The 24,215-nt window shown below is 48.0% G+C and overlaps 1 protein-coding gene across 3 annotated transcripts in view; it reads right to left on the bottom strand.

The window, feature by feature from the left end:
* Window positions 1–24,215, bottom strand: part of SPAG5 (sperm associated antigen 5) — a 100,970-nt gene that overhangs the window by 19,917 nt on the left and 56,838 nt on the right. For all 3 annotated transcript variants that reach the window (XM_069761231.1, XM_069761230.1, XM_069761232.1), the window contains 11 exons: window positions 22,679–22,771; window positions 21,183–21,317; window positions 20,861–20,980; window positions 19,252–19,344; window positions 16,322–16,456; window positions 16,158–16,209; window positions 14,871–15,018; window positions 14,524–14,577; window positions 10,114–10,228; window positions 9,624–9,757; window positions 541–697 (listed from right to left, as the gene is read on the bottom strand). In XM_069761231.1, coding sequence (XP_069617332.1) covers window positions 541–697; window positions 9,624–9,757; window positions 10,114–10,228; window positions 14,524–14,577; window positions 14,871–15,018; window positions 16,158–16,209; window positions 16,322–16,456; window positions 19,252–19,344; window positions 20,861–20,980; window positions 21,183–21,317; window positions 22,679–22,771 — 1,236 coding nt within the window. The remainder of the gene's footprint in view (window positions 1–540; window positions 698–9,623; window positions 9,758–10,113; window positions 10,229–14,523; window positions 14,578–14,870; window positions 15,019–16,157; window positions 16,210–16,321; window positions 16,457–19,251; window positions 19,345–20,860; window positions 20,981–21,182; window positions 21,318–22,678; window positions 22,772–24,215) is intronic.

Raw genomic sequence — 24,215 nt, 5'->3', positions numbered from 1 at the left:
GTAGTCCTCCATGTTCATAAGCTCTGTGTAACCCAGCCACCTCCACTGATTGGCATATTCTGCCTATGCACGGAGTACACAAAAATCTGTCAGTGGTATGGGCGGTGTTATACAGAGCTCAGCATTTGGATAACTGGCAGATCTGCATTAAATAAAACTATGAGTTTATCAAACCTGCAGCAGGAAGCCCAGTAAATGACACATTGATGAAATCAGGGTCTCTTGCCCCTACATCTAGCTGCTCTCTGCGGTCCAGATGGTGTAGTAAAAACCTGGTGACAGATTCCCTTTAAAATTGCATCACACCTGTGCAAAGGTTACAATTGCTATTACAACTTAGCTTTATTTATGTCAGTGTGGCTGAGCAGCAATACTCCACACATCTTACGCTGGTTTTGGAAAACAAATTTTTATTAATCTATTCAACTTCATGAATTATTAGTTATAAATCACAGGGCGCTGCCTTTATACAATACGTTCCTGAAATTAGTCTTTATTTTATTGTATATTACATAAACTGATAAAAAGGAGATTTAATACCTTGGTTTTTGCAGATTCTTTCAGATTCTCGACCAGTTCCAGCATGTGTGACTTGATTATGGACACTTCTGCTGAGGAGTCCATCACTTCTTTGCACAGTGTTGAGCTCTTGCCCTGAGAGTGGGCCAGCTTCTCTTGTAAGTCACTTACTTCTTTCCTGGAGAGCACAGATGAGCATCTACAGTTAAATGAACAGTTTGTAAACTATTATATTCTATTAATTGTTTGGGATTTTAAACAGCTGGCAACTTGGCAAAGGATACAGCCTTGAATATTGAAACATTGATTCCATGCAAAATTTTTCTACCAGCACAAATCTGTGGAGATTGTTCTGACCAGGCCATCCTTCTTGGAAACGTTCCACGTCTGGAATGGAGGAACAATGAATGCCTATAGCTGAAGGTCGTGGATGGCTCGGAAGAGGACGAATGTTCGAGGTCGAGCCAACAGAGAGGGAAAAAAATGGAAAGAATCTGTTTGGGGGGAGAAATTCATAGTCAATCTTGGAGCCCCACAGATACCACATCCTTGACTGATGAGTCGAATATGTGAGCCAACAAGATGTCACTGAAGGAGAGAAGAGTCATCCCCACCCAAGAAGGTGATACAAGTGGGGGAAGACCTTCATATAGTGGAGGATCTGGAAGGGAGGGGTTTTGTGGGATTGGGATGTGTGTGCCACGAAGGTTTAGGCTTGAACAAGGGCTTCCTGGAGGATAGAGAAGACTTTCTGGCCTCTGCAGGAAGAGGGGTCAAGAAAAGAGTGAAACTTCTAGGCCCATCTATATGGCAGAGTGCATCTACATTTTAGGGAAGCAGAGCACTCTAGCTCCCAAGTAGCGTCCTTGATTTCCTTCTCTCGGCATTTTCCAAAAGAGCTTATCCCCTTTGTAAGAGGTTTTTTGGATGAAGGGTCAGCAAATCAGGTTCTAAGTAAAGTGGAGGCTTAAACAGACACAGAATTGACTTGAACGTGGGTTTCAATTTGAGTTCACACAAGAGAAAGCTCACAAAGGAATTTTGAGACGTGCAGCAATTTAAACGGGTGGTCAAGAAAATCCTTCTGAAGAGCCCCGGATAATAACATCTGGTGAATGTGCCTAGCCAGGGTCATATATTCCTTGGTGACGCAGGACTCCGTAAAGACAGGAGATAGCACTAAGCCTGCTGTCGAAATGGTATCTTTTGAGAGAGAGTCAATCAAAATCTAGATTTTAGTCCTGATGAAGAGGTCCTTCGTTGACATTGTAAACCTGCTAAAATAAAGATTTCAAGGAAATAATTAATTGGTCAAATTTTATCAGCAGCGTATCGAGTGTCACCCGAATATGTTTTCTACAAAAGGAAAGAGGCTGTCAAACATCAAACAAAGCATGAAACTATCCGGGTGCTTCTATTTGGCAAGATCATCTTCATGGGTGAGAAAAGTGGCCCGTTTCTGGTAACGCCACTAAAAAGGAACCAGCTTCCTGGTAAGGAGAAGGAGGCTCATCTTTGACCTGGATGGTGTCCCTCACAGCTCGAGTAAAGCCCTGAATGGACAAAGTTAGCTTACCAAGGAGATAAGCATTACCATCCACTACGCCTTTCTTCTGGGAGTCATCTGGGGAGGGCAAAAAATAGGGATTTTTGTGTGTACTCACCGTAAAATCCTTTTCTCCGAGCCACTCATTGGGGGACACAGGACCATGGGTTATGCTGCTGTCACTAGGAGGCTGACACTAAGCTGAGACAAAAAAGGGTTAGCTCCTCCCCTGCAGTATACACCCTCATGCTGGCATGCAGAGACCCAGTTAAGTGCAAAAGCAGTAGGATAATGAGAACAATATATCAAAAAACATTGGAACATAACATGTCAAACAACAGTCAAAGACTAAAAAAGATAACTAGCCGTAAGGCTACCAGGGTGGGTGCTGTGTCCCCCAATGAGTGGCTCGGAGAAAAGGATTTTACGGTGAGTACACACAAAAATCCCTATTTCTCCTTCGCCTCATTGGGGGACACAGGACCATGGGACGTCCCAAAGCAGTCCCTGGGAGGGAAACAATACAACCACGTAACTTCATGTACCATCTGACTACCAATGCGCAACGGCCGCCTGCAGGATACGCCTGCCAAGGGCCGCGTCCGCAGAGGATTGGATATGCACATTGTAATGCTTTGTGAAGGTATGCAGGCTGGACCACGTTGCGGCCTTGCAAACCTGCTCCGCTGATGCCTGGTGCCGGATGGCCCAGGAAGCACCCATCGACCGAGTGGAGTGAGCTCTAATCCCCGCCGGGATAGGACTGCCCCTGACCCGATAGGATTCCTGGATAGCAGATCGGATCCATCTAGCTATCGTGGATTTAGACGCCGCCAAACCCTTTCTGTGACCCTCCGGGAGCACGAAAAGGGCGTCCGATTTTCTGAAGTGTGCCGTTCTGGAAATGTACCTCCTGAGAGCCCGTACCACGTCCAGAGTATGGAGAGCCTTCTCGACCCTATGTTTAGGCTGCGGACAAAAGGAGGGAAGGATGATGTCCTCGTTAAGGTGGAAAGATGAGACCACCTTTGGAAGAAACGCGGGAGAAGGACGTAGGACTACCTTGTCCTGATGAAAGGCAAGGAAAGGTGCCCGACAGGATAGAGCGGCGAGCTCTGAAACCCTTCTGATGGACGTCACCGCTACCAGGAAGGCAACCTTCCAAGAGAGAACAGAGAGCGGAACGTCTTGAAGGGGTTCGAACGGCGGTTCCTGGAGAGCCCCCAGGACCAAATTGAGATCCCAGGTCTCCAAAGGCATCCTGTAAGGAGGAACAACATGGGAGACTCCCTGAATGAAAGTCTTGACCTGAAGGTTGGTGGCGATCCTACGCTGGAACAGCACGGATAAGGCTGAGATCTGACCTTTAAGAGAGCTCAGGGCCAAACCGGAATCCAGACCGGACTGAAGGAAATTCAGGATACAAGGGATGGAGAAGCTGAGCGGAGGGAGCCCTCGGAGCCTGCACCAAGAAAAGAAGGTCTTCCAGACGCGGTGGTAGATAGAGGCAGAGGACGCCTTGCGAGCACTTAGCATGGTAGGAATGACCTGCTGAGAGAAACCAGCACGAGCTAGAATCCAGGTTTCAACAGCCACGCCGTCAAACGTAGGGCCCCTGAGCTCTGATGGTAGATCGGTCCTTGGCGAAGTAGGTCTGGGCGGTCTGGCAACCGCAAGGGGACGTCGGCTACGAGCTGAACGAGCTCCGCGTACCAAGCGCGACGAGGCCAGTCTGGGGCGACCAGAATGACCGGTCCTCCCTCCGTCCTGATCTTTCGGATGACCTTCGGCAGTAAGGGAAGAGGAGGAAACACGTATGGGAGTTGAAAATGATGCCACGGAGAAATTAGCGCGTCCACTCCAATGGCCTGGGGATCCCGAGATCGAGCGATGAAGTTGTGGACCTTGGCGTTCCATGTGGATGCCATCAGATCCACGTCCGGGGTCCCCCAGCGAAGACAGATCTGGTGAAAAACTTCTGGGTGAAGTTCCCATTCCCCCGAGGCAAGGCCCTGGCGGCTCAGGAAGTCCGCTGCCCAGTTCTCGACTCCCGGAATGTGCACCGCCGAGATGATGGAGTGGTTGGTCTCGGCCCAACGAAGGATGAGAGAGACTTCCCTCATCGCCGCCCTGCTGCGGGTACCCCCCTGGTGGTTGATGTAAGCCACCGCCGTGACGTTGTCCGATTGGACTCTTATTGGGTGACCCGCAAGCAGAGCGTGGAAGTGAATCAGAGCAAGTCTGATAGCACGAATCTCCAGAATGTTGATGGGGAGGCTGGATTCCCGAGCAGTCCAACGACCCTGGGCCGAGTGGTGAAGAAACACCGCCCCCCAGCCAAGAAGACTGGCGTCGGTGGTTACCACTAACCAGCGGAACGGGAGGAAGGACTTCCCCTGGAGAAGAGATGGTCCCAGGGTCCACCAAATGAGAGAATGTCTGACCCGAGGAGACAGGGGACAAGGGAGGTCGAGAGAAAAGAGACTCCTGTCCCAGTTGTCCAGCAGAGCCTGTTGTAAGGGGCGGAGATGGAGTTGAGCGAAGGGAACAGCTTCGATTGCCGCAACCATCTTTCCCAGGATCTTCATGGCGAACCGAATGGTTCGCGGGCGAGGATGGCAGAGTGTACGGACTCCCTGCTGGAGCGCTTGGACCTTGGACCGAGGAAGCAAAACCAGCCCCCTTGAAGTGTCCAGGATCATTCCCAGAAAGGAGATCCGACGGGAAGGAACGGGAGATGACTTGTCTAAGTTGATCAGCCAGCCCAGGCGAGAAAGCGAATCCAGGGTAATGTGGACGCTTGACTCGCAGGCCTGAAACGACGGGCCCTTTATGAGGAGATCGTCTAAGTAAGGTAATACGACGACTCCTCGAGAGTGAAGAATGGCCATGACAGCCGCCATGACCTTGGTGAACACGATGGGCGCCGTGGCGAGACCGAAGGGCAAGGCTGTGAACTGAAAATGGTCCTCTCGAATGGCAAAGCGAAGGAACCTCTGATGAGGCGGGAAGATCGGGATGTGAAGATAGGCATCCTTGATGTCTATCGAGGCCAAAAATTCCCCTCTTTCCATGGAGGAGATGACTGATCTGAGCGATTCCATCCTGAAGTGCCGGACTCTCACGCACCTGTTCAGAAGCTTCAGATCCAAAATGGGACGAACGGTCCCGTCCTTCTTTGGCACGACGAAGAGGTTTGAGTAGAAGCCTCTGAACCTCTCGTGTTCCGGGACCGGCACGATGACCCCGCTCTGGCGGAGGGAGTGGATGGCGCAAAGAAGGGCGTGAGACTGAGCTCCCGAACTGGGAAGACGAGAGGGGAAGAACCGAGTGGGAGGGGGAGAGGAGAACTCTATCTTGTAGCCAGACGATACCAGATCTCTGACCCATTCGTCGTGAACGACGGAGAGCCAGGCTTGTTGAAAAAGGAGTAGACGACCGCCTACTCTTCTGGGATCGACTGGCGCTGTTCCCGAGTCATTGAGAAGGGAATCTGGGAGGTCTGGAACCTCTGGTTCGGGGCTGCCTCGGTTTCCCGCGCCAGGAGGGATTAGGTCTGAAGGATGGACGAACGTCTCTGTCTGCGCGGGCGGAGCGGTCCGATCTGGGAAGGCCAGAGGGATTGGACCAGGCAGAGTTGGTACGAAAAGGCCGAAAACGAAAGTAAGGCTGGCGCTGGAAAGCCGCCTTGGGCCTCTGTTGGGGAAGAAACTTGCTCTTTCCCCCTGTGGCGTCGGAAATAAGCTGGTCAAGCTTTTCGCCGAAAAGACGCCCGCTTTGAAAAGGGAGAGAAATCAGGGATTTTTTAGAGGAAGAGTCTGCGCGCCAATCTCTGAGCCAAAGGGCCCTTCTAATAGCGATGGCGTTGGAAGCCGCCGAAGCAGCGCAATTTGCCGCGTCGAGAGATGCGAACATAACATAATCGCTGGCCATGGCTAGCTGCTTAGCCAGGTCCGCCATCTCCGAGGGGAGGTCCTGCTCATTAATGGATTTCGCTAGGGCATCCGCCCAGGAAACCATAGCCTTGGACACCCAGGCCGCGGCGAAGGAGGGAGACAGGGACGAGTCAGAGGCTTCGTACACCGAGCGAGCTAGAGAGTCTATCTGGCGTTCGGTGGGACTCTTAATTGAAGCGCCCTCCGGGACTGAGAGAAGAGTCTTAGAAGCCAGGCGCGAGACCGGCGGATCTACCGTGGGGGGATCCGTCCAGTCTTTCACGAGATCAGCTGAGAAGGGATACTTGGAAACCAAGACCTTCTTACCCGTGAAGCGCTTGTCTGGGTGTTCCCTGTGACGCCTGACTATGTCCAGGAAGGCTGGATGAGAGGCAAAAGCTTTGTGAGAACGCTTGGTTCTGGAAAAGGAGACCGCATGTTCCGGAGCGGAATTAGAATCGTCATCCACCTTTAGTGCGTGATTGACTGCTACGATGAGGGAGTCAACCGTGGCTCTGAACTCCGGAGCCTCCGGATCCAAAGAAATTTCAGACTCATGTTCAGAGTCCTGAACGCTTCGAGCCCCCAAAGAGGGTGAGCGAGAGGTGGAGCTGCCAGAGTCTGAGTGACGAGGAGAACGCTCCGGAGAGGTAGTACGGGTCCGTTTTCTGGACGACCGTGCCTCTTTAAGAGGCGAGCGGCCCCTGCTGGCCGACGATTCCCCTGCTATGGAGGGATCCCTTAGCACCTGTAGCGGATTGCCCCGTTCCCCGGGAGGATTTTGAATGGACTTGATGGCGTTAGCTAAAAAATCCACGGACTGAGAAAGCGAGGCGACCCACGGGGGGGGGCTAGGTACTCCAGGGTCGGCGGCGGTGGAGGGCTCCTGGGCACACGGGGCATCGCAGGCAGAGAGGGGAGAGCTTTGAGGCCTGGGAAGAGGGGCCTGGCAGGTGGTACACGCAGAAAAGAAGGTTGTATGCACCTTAGAAGATTTTTTAGACCTTGACTGCGACATGATGCTAATGCAGACAAAATTACAGGGTCTATATAGAGGTGACCAGTGACTGAGAGGGCGCTGCAGAGGGGAGCTAACGATGTCTCCTTACCCCGGTCCTGTGTCCCGCTATCCAGGAGAGACGAACTGCTGGGGTGTTCACTCTGAGAGGAGGAAGCCGGCTGCACGTGGGCCACCGACGCGCCAGAGATGCGACAGGCAGGAGCTGCGGCGCTGAGGAGAGGGACCAAGATGGCCGCCGAGATCAGGAAGAGAAATCTCGGCGGCTGTGAGAAGCGCCAGGAGCGGGGGGCGGCGCCACAGACACTGGCTGGAGTGGGCGGAGCTTAGCGGCGGCGACCAGCGGCTAGGCCGAAGCCGGGGACTAAATTTGCGGCCTCGGCCCGGCGCGCGGTCGCGAGCGCCGGAAAGGGACAGGGACCGCCCAAAAAGCCTGCAGATGGAGCCCAGGGATGAGGAGCCCTCCTGACCGCCGGCGACACCCCCCCCCAGTCCCTCCACCGGGCACTTACCCTGAAGATGGAGGTGAGAGGGAACCATGGTGCCATATATAGGAACGGTGCAGGGGTTGGGAAGCCTTCTATCCACCTACCCCACATGGGGGGTGGAGAGGAACCGTCCACCACCTGAGTCACAAGTCACATTGGTGATGCAGTGTGGTCTGCACGGACGCCACTGGGATAAAGCCACTGTACAGCCGAGGGTAGAACCTGGTGGACAGGGCAGATGTCCGGCAATAAAAAGGCCTGGCTGCAGAGGAGGATACTGGAGGTAGGAACACCAGTGCTCGTCTGTATAAGGGGAGATCGGGGCCCATTAGGGGAGAAACCGTCGCCCAAAAAAAGGACAGCTCAGGCAGTGGCTCCCACGTCGCAGGAGAGGATACGGTGAGGTGAAACTCCCGTGCTCGCCTGTTGTTGGTTCGGGGGAGATCGGACCTTAGAAGAATCCGTCGCCCCCTTCGTCCGGAATAGATGAAAAAAGAGAGAAAAAATCAGTGTGCCTCCTACGGACACTAAGCTTAAACTGGGTCTCTGCATGCCAGCATGAGGGTGTATACTGCAGGGGAGGAGCTAACCCTTTTTTGTCTCAGCTTAGTGTCAGCCTCCTAGTGACAGCAGCATAACCCATGGTCCTGTGTCCCCCAATGAGGCGAAGGAGAAATATCTATGCAAAGAGGTCTTTGATCTATCGTGAGAGGGTTTGCGTAAAGTGGGGGGAGTCTGCAATCTCGGCATCTGAGGAACCTGTAGGATCCAGTTGGGTAATCGAACACCAATTAGCAAGTTGAGCTGGCAAGAGCTCCAGAGAATCAACATTAACTTTGGAGAAGATGGCAAAATTACATAAGGGCCTGGGTCAAAGGCATGACCCATTTGAGGGGCTCGAGTCCTGTTGGAGATCCAGGAGGTCCTAATAAAGAGGGGAGTAAAGCACTGTGTACAGAGGGAGGCTGGCTGAGCATATGGCATTCATTTATGACAGCATAAACAAACAATAAGTAACTAGTGCTACTGGGGGATAACTGGTGATGTATGGCATTCGCAGGGAGGTACACTACTATGAAGAGCAGTGTGTCCTCCCGGGGAAACGTTCTCTATACTAAAATATCACAGCATATAGGTAAAATGATGGTCTCCTATAGCAAAAATGTATGTGGTAGCAACTGGGGCCATCAGTAAATATCTGGCTACAATAGCAATCCATTGGCACCACACAATCACATGGTTTTGGGGAGTAGAGAGTGAAGGCACTGGGGCAGGACCCTGAGCTATTAAGAAGAGATGGTCAATCCTTGTGCAGGGTTACTCTGGTGCCACTCACTTCTGTATCTGAGATGAGCAGTGCTAATGAAGTTATGAAGCCATATCCTTGTCAAGATGCGTGCACAACACCTGCTGACGTTGAGTGCATCTCAGGAGGTACTGTATGTGTGGTCATACTGTCATCGACACCACTTGAAAAAAAATGTGCACATCTAAATTAATTAACCATTAGGTTTATGAAAAAGCAGCAGAGTGAAGCCCAGCGACAATTGATCAGAGCTGAGTCAGTGTTTCTTCACAGACACACATGTGGAACTAAGCAACATAAAGTTGCACATTAGTGGTGCTGATAATAAGTCAGTGGATAGAATATCTTGTTCCTGCACCGTGTGATGCTCCCCTAATATGTGCAGTCTCCTCCCTCTGCGATCACCCCCTTCACTGTACGCTGTGTCCTAACAGATGCATTAGCAGCCATACCACAGAGGGCTTGTGACCTCCCCAATACTTCCTCCATGGGTCACCAGTGCTCCGTACAACGGATGCTAATAAATCCCAGGAATCACGCCATTCAGTGGAACAGACCTGCTTCCTGTTCAGTGGGTCTGCTCGTCACTCAATCTCTCCTGCCAGGGGCAGTTCTTCTCAGCTTCTCAGTGCTCAATCCCATGAGTACATACACGCATGAGACTGATTTTAAAGAGTAAAAATGCACTTTCAGGAGTCAATGAAGCCTGTAGAGGTGCAAATGCAATCTCTGGCTGAAGTAATAGGCTAACATAACACATTTACATATAGAAAAATTAAACATTGAAAGAAAATTCAGTAAGTACACTTACAGCAGTTCTCCGATAGTATCCTTCAGACTCTCACACTGATAGTTCCTATCCAGCACTGTAAGATTATGTGATTTCAGCTGGGATTCGGTCTCTGCTACCTGCTCCCGACAAACAATGTTCTCCTGCTCAAGAAACTTGGGGGAAAAAGAATATATATATATATACACACACGTAAGCACACACACACATATGTGGCCTCCTCTGCTTAGATCAGTCATCTGTCATGTCTGAGTCTTAGATGGGGAATGCAGTGCTAAGTCTAACTCGTGCTGGGTTATGGGAAAGGCAGGGGTAACATGGCACCACCACATTCACCATGCCACTGGGAAGGCCTTTAATGGGAACAGGAGCAAAGGGACGTCGATTTGGGCAGAGGATGCAGTGGGAGGAAAATGCTGAGCACTCAGTAGATACATGTACAGTCACTGTTCAGTGCCATGGTGGAGGGTCACTTAAACAACAAGCCATATTGCAATGAGCAGTCAGTTACCTCAAGACTCTCTGTGTAATATGCAACCTGGGAAGCATGTTCTTTTGCAAGCATCTCCAGCTGTTTCTGAAGGGCCCGATTCTGGTTTACAGCATCTGACAATTCATCCTCTAGCCTGGTTCAGCACAAAAAATAGTGTTAGTGCATTAATGAGATTAGCAATATTACGAAAAGCTGAAAGATTTATCAGGGATAAAGTTATACACCACAATTAAAGTACTTTTTTTCTTCTATCTAAAGGAGTTGTAAACTAGAATGATATTGATGAGCTCTTCATATGCCTTCCATACCAGATTAGCGGAGATCCAACACCCGGCACCCCCATCGATCAGCAGTTACCAGCGTCGGCCATATGTAAACAGTGTATGGAGCAGAACAGCACAGCTTTTGACACCGTCATTTTCAAATATCTTGTCTAAAGTTGTAATTCCGTATTGCTTCCAAAATATAATATCTTAAGGTGTGGGAACTTGAGGTTCTCACATCCACTTGGTCAGGAAATTTCAAAATTCAATTACCGTACTTTCCTTATCGCAAGTTTACGCATAAATATATACCGTTTTATTTTTAATCGATAAACATTTGCCAAGTGGTCATCTGGCTTCCTTTGCACCAAGTCTCCCACCCAGGAGCCCACAATGCCACTCTTAAGAATCAAGATCCCCCAAATCTGTCATATCTGTGACCCAGGTCATAGGTTACCTGGTCATCCTCTCCAAATCTATAGTGGATTCCCTGGGGTTCTTTCCAGCCATAGCTTACCGGTCAGTGTTCACTTGCCCAAATGTGTTCCACAGCTCCCTCTGACGCATAGCTTGAGCAACCTGCCTTCGCTCCTCTTCGACATTTTTATAAAAGATGTAAGACCTCCTCGGACAGATCCTGTTTAACCTTCCCAGATCACTCCCAGTACAAAGCCACAGCAGATAACACAGCATCTCCCCTTGCTCAGTCTGATTTCCCAGGTGACACATATGACTCAGATCTAAGCTGGGTTTGGCCATGCAGAACCTCATTAGGGCATTCTCTAAGGTCTCATTCACATTTCCGTCAGTACGGGTCCGTCGTAATGCGTCGGGCCGACGGACGTTGTGAATTTGTTGCACGACGTGGGCAGCGGATGCAGTTTTTTCGATGCATCCGCTGCCCATTCTGCAGATCGGGAAGGAGGGGTGAAGTTTCGGCCACGCATGCGCGGTCAAAAATGGCGGACGCGTCGTACAAAAAAATGTTAGGCCTCTTTCACACTTCAGTCTTTTGGCGTCAGTTTGAATCCGACGTCTTCATCAAATAGCGGATCCGCCATTTTTTTTTTGGGCGGATCCGCTATTTTCCCATAGACTTGCATTAGCGACGGATTGTGGCGGATGGTCGTCCGTTCCATCCGCCATGTGACGGATCCGTTGAAATTTGGCGGACGCCATCTGGACATTGAATGACATTGCAACGTTTTTTGTCTGCGCCGAAATGGCGGTTCATGACGGATCCGTCACGTCCGCCATTTCCTAGAATGGCCGCCTATGGGCGACGGATCCATTGCGACCGTCATTTGGCGGATCCGTCACCCCAATCTGCTTTTTCAATTGAGCATGCTCCAAAAAGTAGATACTTTTCCCAGATACACGGATGCGTAAAAAAACCCAGATCCATTAGAACCGTTTTCTCAACAATTGTGACGGATCCGTCACGATGTTGGAGCAGACTGACGCCAAACAACTGAAGTGTGAAAGAAGCCTTACATTGAAAGTTTTTTTGTGACGACGGTCCGCCAAAACACGATGGATCCGTCGCACAACGGACGCGACGTGTGGTCATCCGTCGCTAATACAAGTCTATGAGGAAAAAAACGGATCCTGCAGGCACACTTGCAGGATCCGTTTTTTTCCCAAAACGACGCATTGCGATGGATCTGTAAAGACGGAAGTGTGAAAGACGCCTAAGTCAAAGAGAAATCTGCATCTCCTTCCCGAGAAGCTTTATCCTTCTGGCGGGACTACCAGTATCAAATCGCCTTTCCAAACCACGAAGACTTTGATAATTATCTTGCCAAAGAATGGAAACACCCAGAGATGAGCATGACTTCCAATCCCACTAGATTAGACAGTCTCCTGCTTTAAAGTGTCCTTTTTCTGAAGTAGGCTCCTCCTTAAATCTTGCCTTTACAACATTCTGGATCAGCAAGGCCTATATAGATCATGGTCGGCTGACCCATCATCCAAAAGGCCCTTGCTGGGCTCTCCTTCACTGAGGAAAAGATCTTTGAAAAGCACCAAGAGGAAATAATCACGGATGCTACTGGAGGCTTGAGCTACTGGAGGCTTGAGTGCCCTGCGTCCCCAGATCTGTACACTCTCTCAGCCACCTAAGCACTCCCAGAGATTTTGCTCCTTTCGTGACTCCTCTTCTCATACTCTACTCTCCTACACCGGAGTGATATAAGATTCTTACCCACCCTTCTTCCAGGTCAGCCTCTTCTCCTTGCATATAGAGCAATGAAGTTCAAGTTAAATCATGTACCAGAGTGATTGCCAATCCAGCAAGGGACTCCCAGAATTAATTTAACAACTCAATAACAAATGAACAAAGAGCCAGTTTTATATTTATTTTTGAGTTGTAAAAGTTTTTTTATCCATTAAATTAATTCTGTGGTACATGATTTAACTTGCACTTCATTGGTCTATGTGCAAGGAACGACGTATAGAAAAGACAGCGTGAGGACAACTACGAAATAAAGGGAGGTGCTAGGGTTAGGTTCCCAAACCATACAGATGCAAGATAGTAAACCCAGCACTCAACTTAAGTATATATTGCAGCAAGGTGTATTGTAGTGTGAATAATAAAACGTTTCGGTCCGTGGTGACCTTCATCAGTTACATAATGTTCAATAGCAGAAGTAGACCGTACATAAGTAGTGCCGTTCGTATAAGGCAAGTATGGGGCTTCAAGCGCAATGCAGATCGCTATAGGAGAGTGAATGGTATTAGTACCTGGAGCAAACGTGCTCCCTGACGCGGAGTCCACCGACTGTCATCTGGGCTTCTGTCCACACTTGTCAGATTCTACATGATCCATTCTATTGCTTCTGCCAGTGCCAACTTGGGATGTATGATATTGCATGCTAGTCTGGTAGGCAATATGCATGGCCAGCTGCTGTTCCCATCCACTGTGTCTGCTGTGTAATATCCTAAAGATCCTGTGTCCCCCAATGCCATTAACAGGATTTTTTTTTTCTCATCGTAAAATCTCTTGCTAGTTGAGTAAATTGAAGGAGAGAGCTCCCATCCTGTTCTGTTATCTTGCTAGGGGTCAGTTCTTTTGCCAGAGGCCTAGGTGTCTTTTTTCCTAGTTCACTTATTGTTAGTTACTGCTTTATTATGGAATTTTTACAATTTTTTTTGGTTGTTCGCTTACTCTTAGCACAAAACTGAGCTGTCTAGTTTCTGAGAAAAGGGTACAGCCCATCAAGCAGATCCAACACATTTTTTTCACTTCGTATGAAGCCTCCTAGTGGCACGATGTACTGTATACTCGCGGCCCCGTGTCCCCCAATGCATTAAACACCAAAAAAGGATTTTACATTACGTACAAAAATCCAATTGTTCAACATTACTATTACACAGGACTCGTCTCATAAGGCAAAACCACTTTGCCCATAATAAATTATATTCTAAAACTTTCTCTGATTTCATTACGAAACACCAATATACCGTATTTTTGGACTAGAAGACGCACTTTATTCCCCAAAATTTGGGGGGGAAAATGGGGGTGCATCTTATAGTCGGAATATACATGTCCCGGTCCGACGCTGCAGGGTGATGATCACCCTCCCTTTCGAGGCTGGTTCAGGGGTGGTGCTCTGTAGTGTGGGGGGCTCCGCCGACATTTTGTGAAAGCCCGGAGGCCCCCCGCATATCCACTGCTGCTATGAGGTGGCTTTTGGGAAAATGGCTGCCGGGGTGGTGCATGCTCAGATTGAGATCTTGGCAATGAGATCTCGTCTCCCGAGATCTCGTCGCCGAGATCTCAATCTGAGCAGGCGCCGCCCCCGGCGGCCATTTTCCCAGAGGCCAGCGCATCGCAGCAATGGATATGCGGGGGGCCTCTGGGCTTTCACAAAATGCCGGCGGATCACCACCGCTGAACCTACCACACCAGCCTGGGATGGGATTTCCCGGAAGCCATCGCACCTACTGCAACAGCCTGGGATGGGAGTCATATCACAGGACCACCGAACACCCCCTGTGACCACGCTCCACCAACGCTGCCGATCCCCCCAGTAAGCTGAATACAGACTGTAAGACGGACCCCCATTTAACACATTAATTTTTTTTTCCCCTATTTTCCATCTGAACATTTGGAGTGCGCCTTATAGTCTGAAAAATACGGTAATAAATATCAAATATGATATACCTGGGCACAACCCATCCAGAGAGGTGCTTGACGTGATCTTGATTTTCCCGTCCACTGAAATAAAAATTGAGAAAATGAATTAGAAGAAAATAGAATGTTTATACATTAAACCACTTCAGAAAAAGTATGTGTTTAGGTTTTTGTTTCTTTTACTGGAAGGGACCCAAACAATAGAAATAAAACAGGGTGTCCCAGTGCTTAAACAACCAACGATTATCTGCAACTTGTGGTGCAAAAAGGGCAGCCCGTGTTTAATTCCTCCAGAGAAACTGAACATTGCAATATTCCCAATAAAGTCACTGTACCGTCCTCAGCACACAACAGCAATATTACTGGGCGGCTCATACCGAGCAGTCGCCTCATTCAGCTCTTTTTTAAGCAGTTTCATAGAGGACTCCTTCGCCGAGAGCAGCTCTTCCAGTTCAGACTTTTCCTCTTTCATTTGCTCAGCTTCAGATTCCAGTGCACACAAGCGATCCATCAGCAACTCTAGCTCTGAAAAACATAAAAAATAAAGAACACGAAATTAGAAAAAATTTTGTGGAAATGAAAAAAAAAAAAGGGTGATGGCTCACAAAGAACTGCACTAAGGCTGCATTCACACAGAAGTCGTGCGCTGCCGTGGTCTTTTCATTGCTCCCCTGGCACATTAATTTAGAGGGATCGGCCACTTTCTCTTGTAAGTGCAGCTAACCTCACAAACTGACCAACATGTGTGTGTCCATACAACGGCAGCTGGTGGAGAAGTATTTGACCAGACCTGTCCATCAACCTCCTCCAATTGGAAAACCCCTTCAGGGCTCACTCACACGGGCGTATAGATCGGACGAGTGCTATCCGATGTATTATCAGATAGAACTCGGACCAATATTATTCAATGGGGCAGCACTGATGCCTGATGTTTATCACCCACAGAATCAGCATGTTGTAATTTCTCTTTTAAATTGGATGCCACTCACCCATTTAAGTCTATGGGTGCATGGAAAACATTGGACTGCACTCAGATGACATCTGAATTCAGTACGATTTCTGCGGACTCACAGAATGGAGAAGATGTAAAAATGTTGTTGCCCATCTTCTCCTCACAGTGGGCTCTGATTTTCTCATCCGAGAGATTCGGATCACACTATGTCGAAACTCTGATCAGAGCTCTGATGATTAGAATAATTGACCCCATTATCTCGGATGAGAGACTCTACAGTTGTAAGAAGCTGATGGACACATGCTCTTCCAGCAGCCATCAGATGGACAGGAATGCCAGTCATTTTGTGAGAAAAGCTCTGCACTATCAAGAAAGAGGCTGATCACTTTAATTTTGCTCATTTAAAACAGTTTCCCATGCCAAAACCACAGGACCATGAAGATCAGTACTGCAATCTTGCTGGTGAAACAGCAGTTTCCCCAAACAATTAAGTGATTGTGCAGGAGAATAGTGAAAACACAGCAGGGCATAGAGCTACTGAGGATTTCATCCGCGGCTGTTCAGAGCAAGCTAGATTTTAATATTTTTTATGTAATTGCATTTAATCATTTTCTTTGAAAGGTTAATATTCATTACACTTGTCAAAATTACAGATAAAGTGCATATGTGCAGCCACTCCAACAAAAAATAAAGGTAAATCAATAACACAAACCTGAGCCCAGCCGTGAATTCTCCAGCTTCAGCCGATCATTCTCAGCCGTTACCTAGCAGGATCAATAATGTGCATGTAAGGAGTCTGTCATTACAACAGTGCCCAAATACGTATAATATATGAATACACAAACACATTTATTCTGCTGTCAATCAAAAACTCACCTTTTCATTTTCTTGAACTGCCAAGTCCCTTTCCATCTTGGCTTCCTTGTACTCTCCAAGAGCCGTCTGTGTCTTCTCCTTCATAACTTCAAACAGACGCCAGTGCTGAGACATCAGCTCCCTCGCCTGAGAGCACTACCATCAGGTAACAGGGACGAAGGAGAAGGAAAAAACAAAGCAGATGGTAGGGAACATGTAGAACAAATGCAGAATGAAAATGGTCATAAACAAAAGGCCTTGTATTCTAAAACATGCTGCAATTTAAGCTCCTACGTAGCACTGGATAAACAGGACCCGATTCCTCAAAGCTTTTCCGCCAGAATTCTGCTGTAAAAGCTTTGAAAAAATGCAAAATCTAAGCGTAACTACGAGTCATGCCTACATTTTGCGGCTTTGGCATTTTCATGACATTTGGTGGAGCTGTGGAGGGACCGATGGTCGGAGCCAGAGCTCATCTATTCGATGACGAGCTGTGGTATTCTGAACGCCAAGTATAGTGCATACTCAACACACGCTCCAGATTCATGAAGAGGATACCCGTCAGTATTACACCCTCCTTAAATTTGTAGGAAAAAAAATCTGAATTAATCATGAAATAATTTTGACCATATAGACAAGGTAAACTAACAAAAAAAACTGTTTCAGCAGGGACTATAATAATCCACATGTTATACTGCAGTAATGGCAAGATGGCGAGAAATAGAGTACTGATTAATCACATCACAAGTAAGAAACGATGGAAGTGCCGACCTTTGCTCCACCAGCTATTTCTGCATCTCCCATCGTATGATATAGAATGGACCCACAAGTGCAGACACATCTGTGCTTCATAAACAGTGGAGGCCGCACATATCATGAAACGTGTCGCCCCTGGATCTGACTACACATGCTGCACTGAAAGCCGTAATATGCCAAGCTGACTATTACTGCACTAGTGACTACATGTGAGGAGAATCAATGAGGTGCCAGGCAGACTAGCAGGGCTATGGAGTCAGGTGCCAGGCAGACTAGCAGGGCTGTGGAGTCGGGTGCCAGGCAGACTAGCAGGGCTATGGAGTCGGGTGCCAGGCAGACTAGCAGGGCTATGGAGTCGGGTGCCAAACAGAGTAGCAGGGCTATGGAGTCGGGTGCCAGGCAGAATAGCAGGGCTGTGAAGTTGGGTGTCAGGCAGAATAGCAGGGCTGTGGAGTCGGGGGCCAGGCAGACTAGCAGGGCTGTGGAGTCGGGTGCCAGGCAGACTAGCAGGGCTGTGGAGTCGGGTGCCAGGCAGACTAGCAGGGCTATGGAGTCGGGTGCCAGGCAGACTAGCAGGGCTGTGGGGTTGGGTGTCAGGCAGAATAGCAGGGCTGTGCAGTCGGGGGCCAGGCAGACTAGCAGGGCTATGGGGATGGGTGCCAGACAGACTAGCAGGGCTATGGAATCGGGTGCCAGGCAGACTAGCAGGGCTGTGGAGTCGGGTGCCAGGCAGACTAGCAGGGCTGTGGAGTCGGGTGCCAGGCAGACTAGCAGGGCTATGGAGTTGGGTGCCAGGCAGACAAGCAGGGCTATGGGGATGGGTGCCAGACAGACTAGCGGTGCTATGGAGTCGGGTGCCAGGCAGACAAGCAGTGCTATGGAGTCGGGGCCAGACAGACTAGCAGGGCTATGGAGTCGGGTGCTAGACAGACTAGCAGGGCTATGGAGTCGGGTGCCAGACAGACTAGCAGTGCTATGGAGTCGGGTGCCAGGCAGACTAGCAGGGCTATGGAGTCGGGTGCCAGGCAGACAAGCAGGGCTATGGGGATGGGTGCCAGACAGACTAGCGGTGCTATGGAGTCGGGTGCCAGGCAGACAAGCAGTGCTATGGAGTCGGGGCCAGACAGACTAGCAGGGCTATGGAGTCGGGTGCCAGACAGACTAGCAGGGCTGTGGAGTCGGGTGCCAGGCAGACTAGCAGGGCTATGGAGTCGGGTGCCAGACAGACTAGCAGTGCTATGGAGTCGGGTGCCAGGCAGACTATCAGGGCTGTGGAGTCGGGTGCCAGACAGACTAGCAGGGCTATGGAGTCGGGTGCCAGACAGACTAGCAGTGCTATGGAGTCGGGTGCCAGGCAGACTATCAGGGCTGTGGAGTCGGGTGCCAGACAGACTAGCAGGGCTATGGAGTCGGGTGCCAGGCTGAGTAGCAGGGCTGAGAGTCGGGTGCCAGACAGACTTGCAGGGCTATGGAGTCGGGTGCCATGCAGACTAGCAGGGCTATGGAGTCGGGTGCCAGGCAGACTATCAGGGCTGTGGAGTCGGGTGCCAGGCAGACTATCAGGGCTGTGGAGTCGGGTGCCAGGCTGAGTAGCAGGGCTGAGAGTCGGGTGCCAGACAGACTAGCTTGGCTGTGGAGCCAGTAAGCCAAACTTCAGACTCCTCAATTTCCCTGACCCCAAGTCCACAGCATTGATCACTACTGAGCATCTACAGATTCATCTCAACTAAAAGCTCCGATCCTTAGATCAGGAACAGAACAAACACTTATACGACATTTCATATCTTTCCCAAATTCTTATGGAAAAATATTCCGCACATCCTGCATTCCGTACTACTGAACCCAATTTATTACGGTATATATTTTAGGATTCGGTCCATTTTATACCGATTCCACCAAAATGGCCACGGACTCCACAGCCCTGCAGACTTGGCAGTCATAATTGGCGAGTTCAGCTTACCACAAGACAAAATTGCATTCATTCCTGAAGTTCCATAATAGCAAATACATATTGACTCTTGCGTGGGTTCTCTAAATTGTAACTGCTGCAGACCAGATAGATGTACATAAAGCATTACTAGCTCTAATCATCCTCTGGGTTTGCAATGCGTCATTTATATAATGCTGATCCTATATAAAGTAGTCCAGTCTGGTGAAGTGACATTTTTGACATGATCCAAATGTTATCTCATTACCTGCCTCTGCAACTGGGTTCGGTCCTCTTCCATTTCAGAACAAACGATCTCAGCCCTATTTACAAACTCTGCCAATTCTTCATTGTAGGAACGCTTTAGAGGAAAAGCAAAGATTTTAGGCAGCATCCAGAAACAGTGCGACCGAAGATTCATGTAGTGGAGGAGGAACAGGGGACACAGGGCTCTTATTGTGGGATAACACCTTTAGTCTGGGGTCACATACAGTGGAGACAATAAGTATATCCTTCAACCTTAATAACTATGTTACTATGTATTTGATACACTGCCTACTTTGCAAGTTTTCCCACCTACAAAGAATGGAGAGGGCTGTAATTTTTATCATAGGTACACTTCAACCATGAGAGACAGAATTCAAAAAATAAAAAACAGAAAATCACATTGCATGATTTTTAAATAATTAAATTGCATTTTATTGCATGAAATAAGTATTTGATCACCTCCCAACCAGCAAGAATTCAGGCTCTCTCAGACCTGTTAGCTTTTCTTTAACAAGCCCTCCTACTCTGCACTCATTACCTGTAATAACGGACCTAAAGGGTAACTGTGCTTTCAAGTACCGTATTTTGCGGACTATAAGTACACCCCCCAAATTTTGACGAGGAAAATAGGAAACAAAAAGGTTGAATGTGTCAAATGGGGGACTGTCTTATAGCCTGAATTTAGCTTACCGCGTTGGACGGTGGTGGAGACAGGGCTACCGATGCAGGAAGCCGGCAGATGCAGGATTGGGGCAATGCTGCAGGTCCTGGAAAATAATCTTCCGAGATGGCACATGCGCAGACTGAGATCTCGGCTCTAGCATTTTTCTGAAGCTCGCCGCTGGAAAAGCAATGTGCAGCGGGGATTCCATTTCTTCCTGCACTGATGACATGTTCTCCACCGGGCCACCCCCTCCTCCCTGTCCAGGGCCCGCAGCATCACCCCACTCCAAATTTGGGGGGGAAAGTGTGTGTTATAATCTGCAAAATATGGTAACTATTCAGAATAAGTTGTCCTGTGTGTACATGAGTAATAACACTATTTCTGACCACTGTGTGACTTATGTCCTATATTCTTACCACTTTTCCCCTCAGCACGCTCCATCAGTAACTTGCAATCTACTGGGAGATGGGGCAGGAGACGAGCTGCAGTGATCTCTCCTAAAGGCACAGACAGGGGAATGCCTGCTCTTCATTCACCTTTTAGCTCTCAGAGCCAAGCTGCAGTAACATGGAGGACATTATACAGCAGAGCTCAGCTGTGTTGATCTGAATCAACCTCTGATGTGAGGTACAACACTTGTTACAGAGCTCTGCATGATGCTTTTCTGATTGCTGCTCACTCCCCTCTCCATAGAGGATAATAGGATGAGTCACATGACACCTGCAGCCCGTGTCCTCTAAGCACCACAGGTGTGAGCTGCTTTTTCACAGTGGAGGGTGAGCTCAGGAGGTGGGGGAGGGGAATAAGTGCCTGATAACAGGTAAAGGAAGCAGATTTCTCTGATCAGATACATTACAAAATTTCTAATAATTACTTGTATTACTGATTTATGCAAACTTTGTTGAAAATACAGTACCATTTTTAACAGTATAAACTTTGCAATCACCTGCTGATCATAAGCCTCTTTTACAGAGTCTGAAAGCTGCTTTTCATATTCTAAATCCCCGCGAAGCTCTGTAATGACTGCTGAAGAGTGGATCTCAAGATCCTGAAGACATTGGTTTGCCTGGGAACATCAACACATGGAAAGATATTGCAGTCAAATGACTTTCAGCTTGGTAGGTGTCCTCTACAGTTACAAGGAAAAGTCAAATGGAAGAAAACATTGACATGTCGGGCTCTAAAATCCACTAGTGGGTGCTATATACACCGAGACATGTTGCCCCATACTAAAGGTATTAAGTTAGAGTAGGGACAGGTGTAAATACCGCGTCTTTGGCCTCTATAGCTTCTTCCATGAGGGTTTTCATTTCATCCCTCTGACGTAGATTGCCCTTTAGCTTCTCGCTTATCTTCTGCAAAATGCTCATGTGATCTGCTAAAAGCTTGCGGCTATGGCTCAGCTAGGATACAAACAGGACAATAAGATGAGTACTGCTACTTTTTTCACTTCTGCGTCACATTATTACCCACCATTACGTATAAAATATAAACATTTATTTTGTGAATTCCTTGTAAAATTCCTTTGCTTTTGAAGTTATTGGTATATAATAAGGGATGGGGGGACTTTTCACTAAGCACTATAAACAATAAAAACCCTTTAAAAGGTCAGTAATAGTGATGAGTGAACGTACTCGTGTCTTCAGCGTGCACGTCTCGTGGCTGTCAGACAGCCGCAGCACATGCGATGATTGCCTGTTTGTTAGACACTTCCTGCATGTGTTGCGGCTGTCTAAAGGTACCGCCACACATAACGATATCGTTAACGATATCGTTGCTTTTTGTGACGTAGCAACGATATCGTTAAGGAAATCGTTCTGTGTGACAGCGACCAACGATCAGGGCCCTGCTGGGAGATCGTTGGTCGATGAGGAAAGTCCAGAACTTTATTTCGTCGCTGGACTCCCTGCAGACATCGCTGGATTGGCGTGTGTGACACCGATCCAGCGATGTCTTCACTGCTAACCAGGGTAAATATCGGGTTACTAAGCACAGGGCCGCGCTTAGTAACCCGATGTTTACCCTGGTTACCAGAGTAAAAGTAAAAAAAACAAACACTACATACTTACCTTCCGTGTCTGTCCTCCGGCGCTCTGCTTCTCTGCACTGGCTGTGAGCGCCGGCCAGCCGGAAAGCACAGCGGTGACGTCACCGCTCTGCTTACCGGCTGACCGGCGCTGACAGTGCAGAGGAAAGCACAGCGCCGGAGGACAGACACGGAAGGTAAGTATGTAGTGTTTGGTTTTTTTACGTTTACGCTGGTAACCAGGGTAAACATCGGTTTACTAAGCGCGGCCCTGCGCTTAGTAACCCAATGTTTACCCTGGTTACCAGGGGACTTCGGGATCGTTGGTCGTAGGAGAGCTGTCTGTGTGACAGCTCTCCAGCGACCAAACAGCGACGCTGCAGCGATCGACATCGTTGTCGGTATCGCTGCAGCGTCGCTTAGTGTGACGGTACCCTAACAGTCACGAGACGTGATGCCGAAAGGACTCGAACATATTATTTGAGCATGGCAAAGTCACTTGATTAGCACTAATGCGTGCTTGGATAACACCTTATCCGAGCACGTTCGCTCATCCTTACAGGTAACTTATTTCCACATTTCTATGTTTGTATAATGTTGAAAATTATTTTATTTGTTTTAGCAAACCTTTAAACTCAAATAACTTCTTACCCAAAAACAAAATTAAAGCAAGTAACAACTCTTAGGTCACAAAATAGTGGCATTATGCAAAGAGGATTTGGAGATCTCAGTCCTCACCTGTCGCTGGAGGTATGCTCTGTCTTTTTGCGTATTTTCATACAGACGCTTTGCAAATTCTATGATAGATGAAGCTTCAGTCTTGTGTGATGTCTGCAGAAGATTATGCTCACATCAAGTTATTGAATTTTCATCTCAAACTCCAAGATATATAAATGATCATTGTTAAATACAAAGATATACAGGGAATGTGGTATAGTCAGAAATTATATATAGATTAATCGTTACACATTTATAAAACAAACAAGTGGCTAACGCGAGGCTACCAGATGACCTGAACTATACAGACCACGTTAAGGTAGAAAAAAAAAATACTTCTTTCCACAAAAAATATGAACAACAGATTTATTTGGCTTTATCAAAGTGGATGTGTCATCAAATTTCACAAGCTTCACAGATTATTATATAGATCTCTCAAACCTGATGAGGCTGCTTGCTTACTATGAAAATCCATGTCAAAATAACAGTTTTCCAGTCTTCAGGTAAACTTCTGCAGTCATTCTATGTATCTGTAGATTGCTGCTGAATCCTGGCAGTGTGGCAGTGTGCAATAAGCACAATTAGCACGCAGTCAGGATTCCCCCTTATTATCAGTGCAATCAGTCGTCATGTGGACACAAGTACATGATTTGCACAATTGTGGTCATGTACTGACTAGCTTCACTCAATAAAAGATTTTGTGGCTGACCCGTTACTCATTCTGCAGCCAACAATAACCGTGTAACACAGCAACTGTAGGAGGCAAACGGTGCAAAGATTTCAATTAAACCCAATTGCTAAAAATTATTTTAAGCCCCAGATGCATGCATTTAAAGAGGTTGTCCACCACTTTTTTTTTTTTTTTTTTTTTATTCAAATAAATTTTTATTAAGAATAACAAGATAAATGACATGTTACATTCTTATTTTCAATACAAAGCTTCCCCCCCCCCTTCAAACATTCCCCTTCAATCCCACCACCCCCCAACCCCACCCAACAAAGCAGCTCACCTTGCTTAGCACTTCCATCATTAGACCAATATACTATCTAATCCCTCGGCCAATAATATAAGCCACATTTAACATTACCATTAATTAGGAACCTTAATTAACTCTTCCTCTATAATACCCCTATCCCATAGCAATCCACGGAGACCACATTTTATTGAACATTTCGATTTTCCCCCTTTTTTTTTTATAAAACCCCTTTTCCAGGGTCAGGCCCTGCTTCACATACTGGAGGAACTCTCCTCTTGACGGCGTTTCTTCCCTAATCCAATTTCGAGCTATTACCTTCCTAGCCATGTATAACAATCTGGCAATAGCTATCTTCAGGTTGTTATCCACTCCAATCTCATCCACACATCCCAACAAGCACACAAGTGGATCCCTTGGCACCTTACATCCATACGCACCTTCCATACGACTCAAAACTACCACCCAAAAAGCAGCCAGTCTCGGACACGTCCACATCATATGGAGTATATCAGCATCTGCAGTTTTACACCTCGGGCATTCAGAATCATCACGCAAACCAGCCTTATATAGCACCATCGGAG

The sequence above is a fragment of the Ranitomeya imitator genome, chromosome 3 (assembly GCF_032444005.1).
Source record: "Ranitomeya imitator isolate aRanImi1 chromosome 3, aRanImi1.pri, whole genome shotgun sequence".
In the NCBI taxonomy this organism is placed as follows: domain Eukaryota; kingdom Metazoa; phylum Chordata; class Amphibia; order Anura; family Dendrobatidae; genus Ranitomeya; species Ranitomeya imitator.
This window is presented reverse-complemented; position numbering and strand designations above follow the sequence as displayed.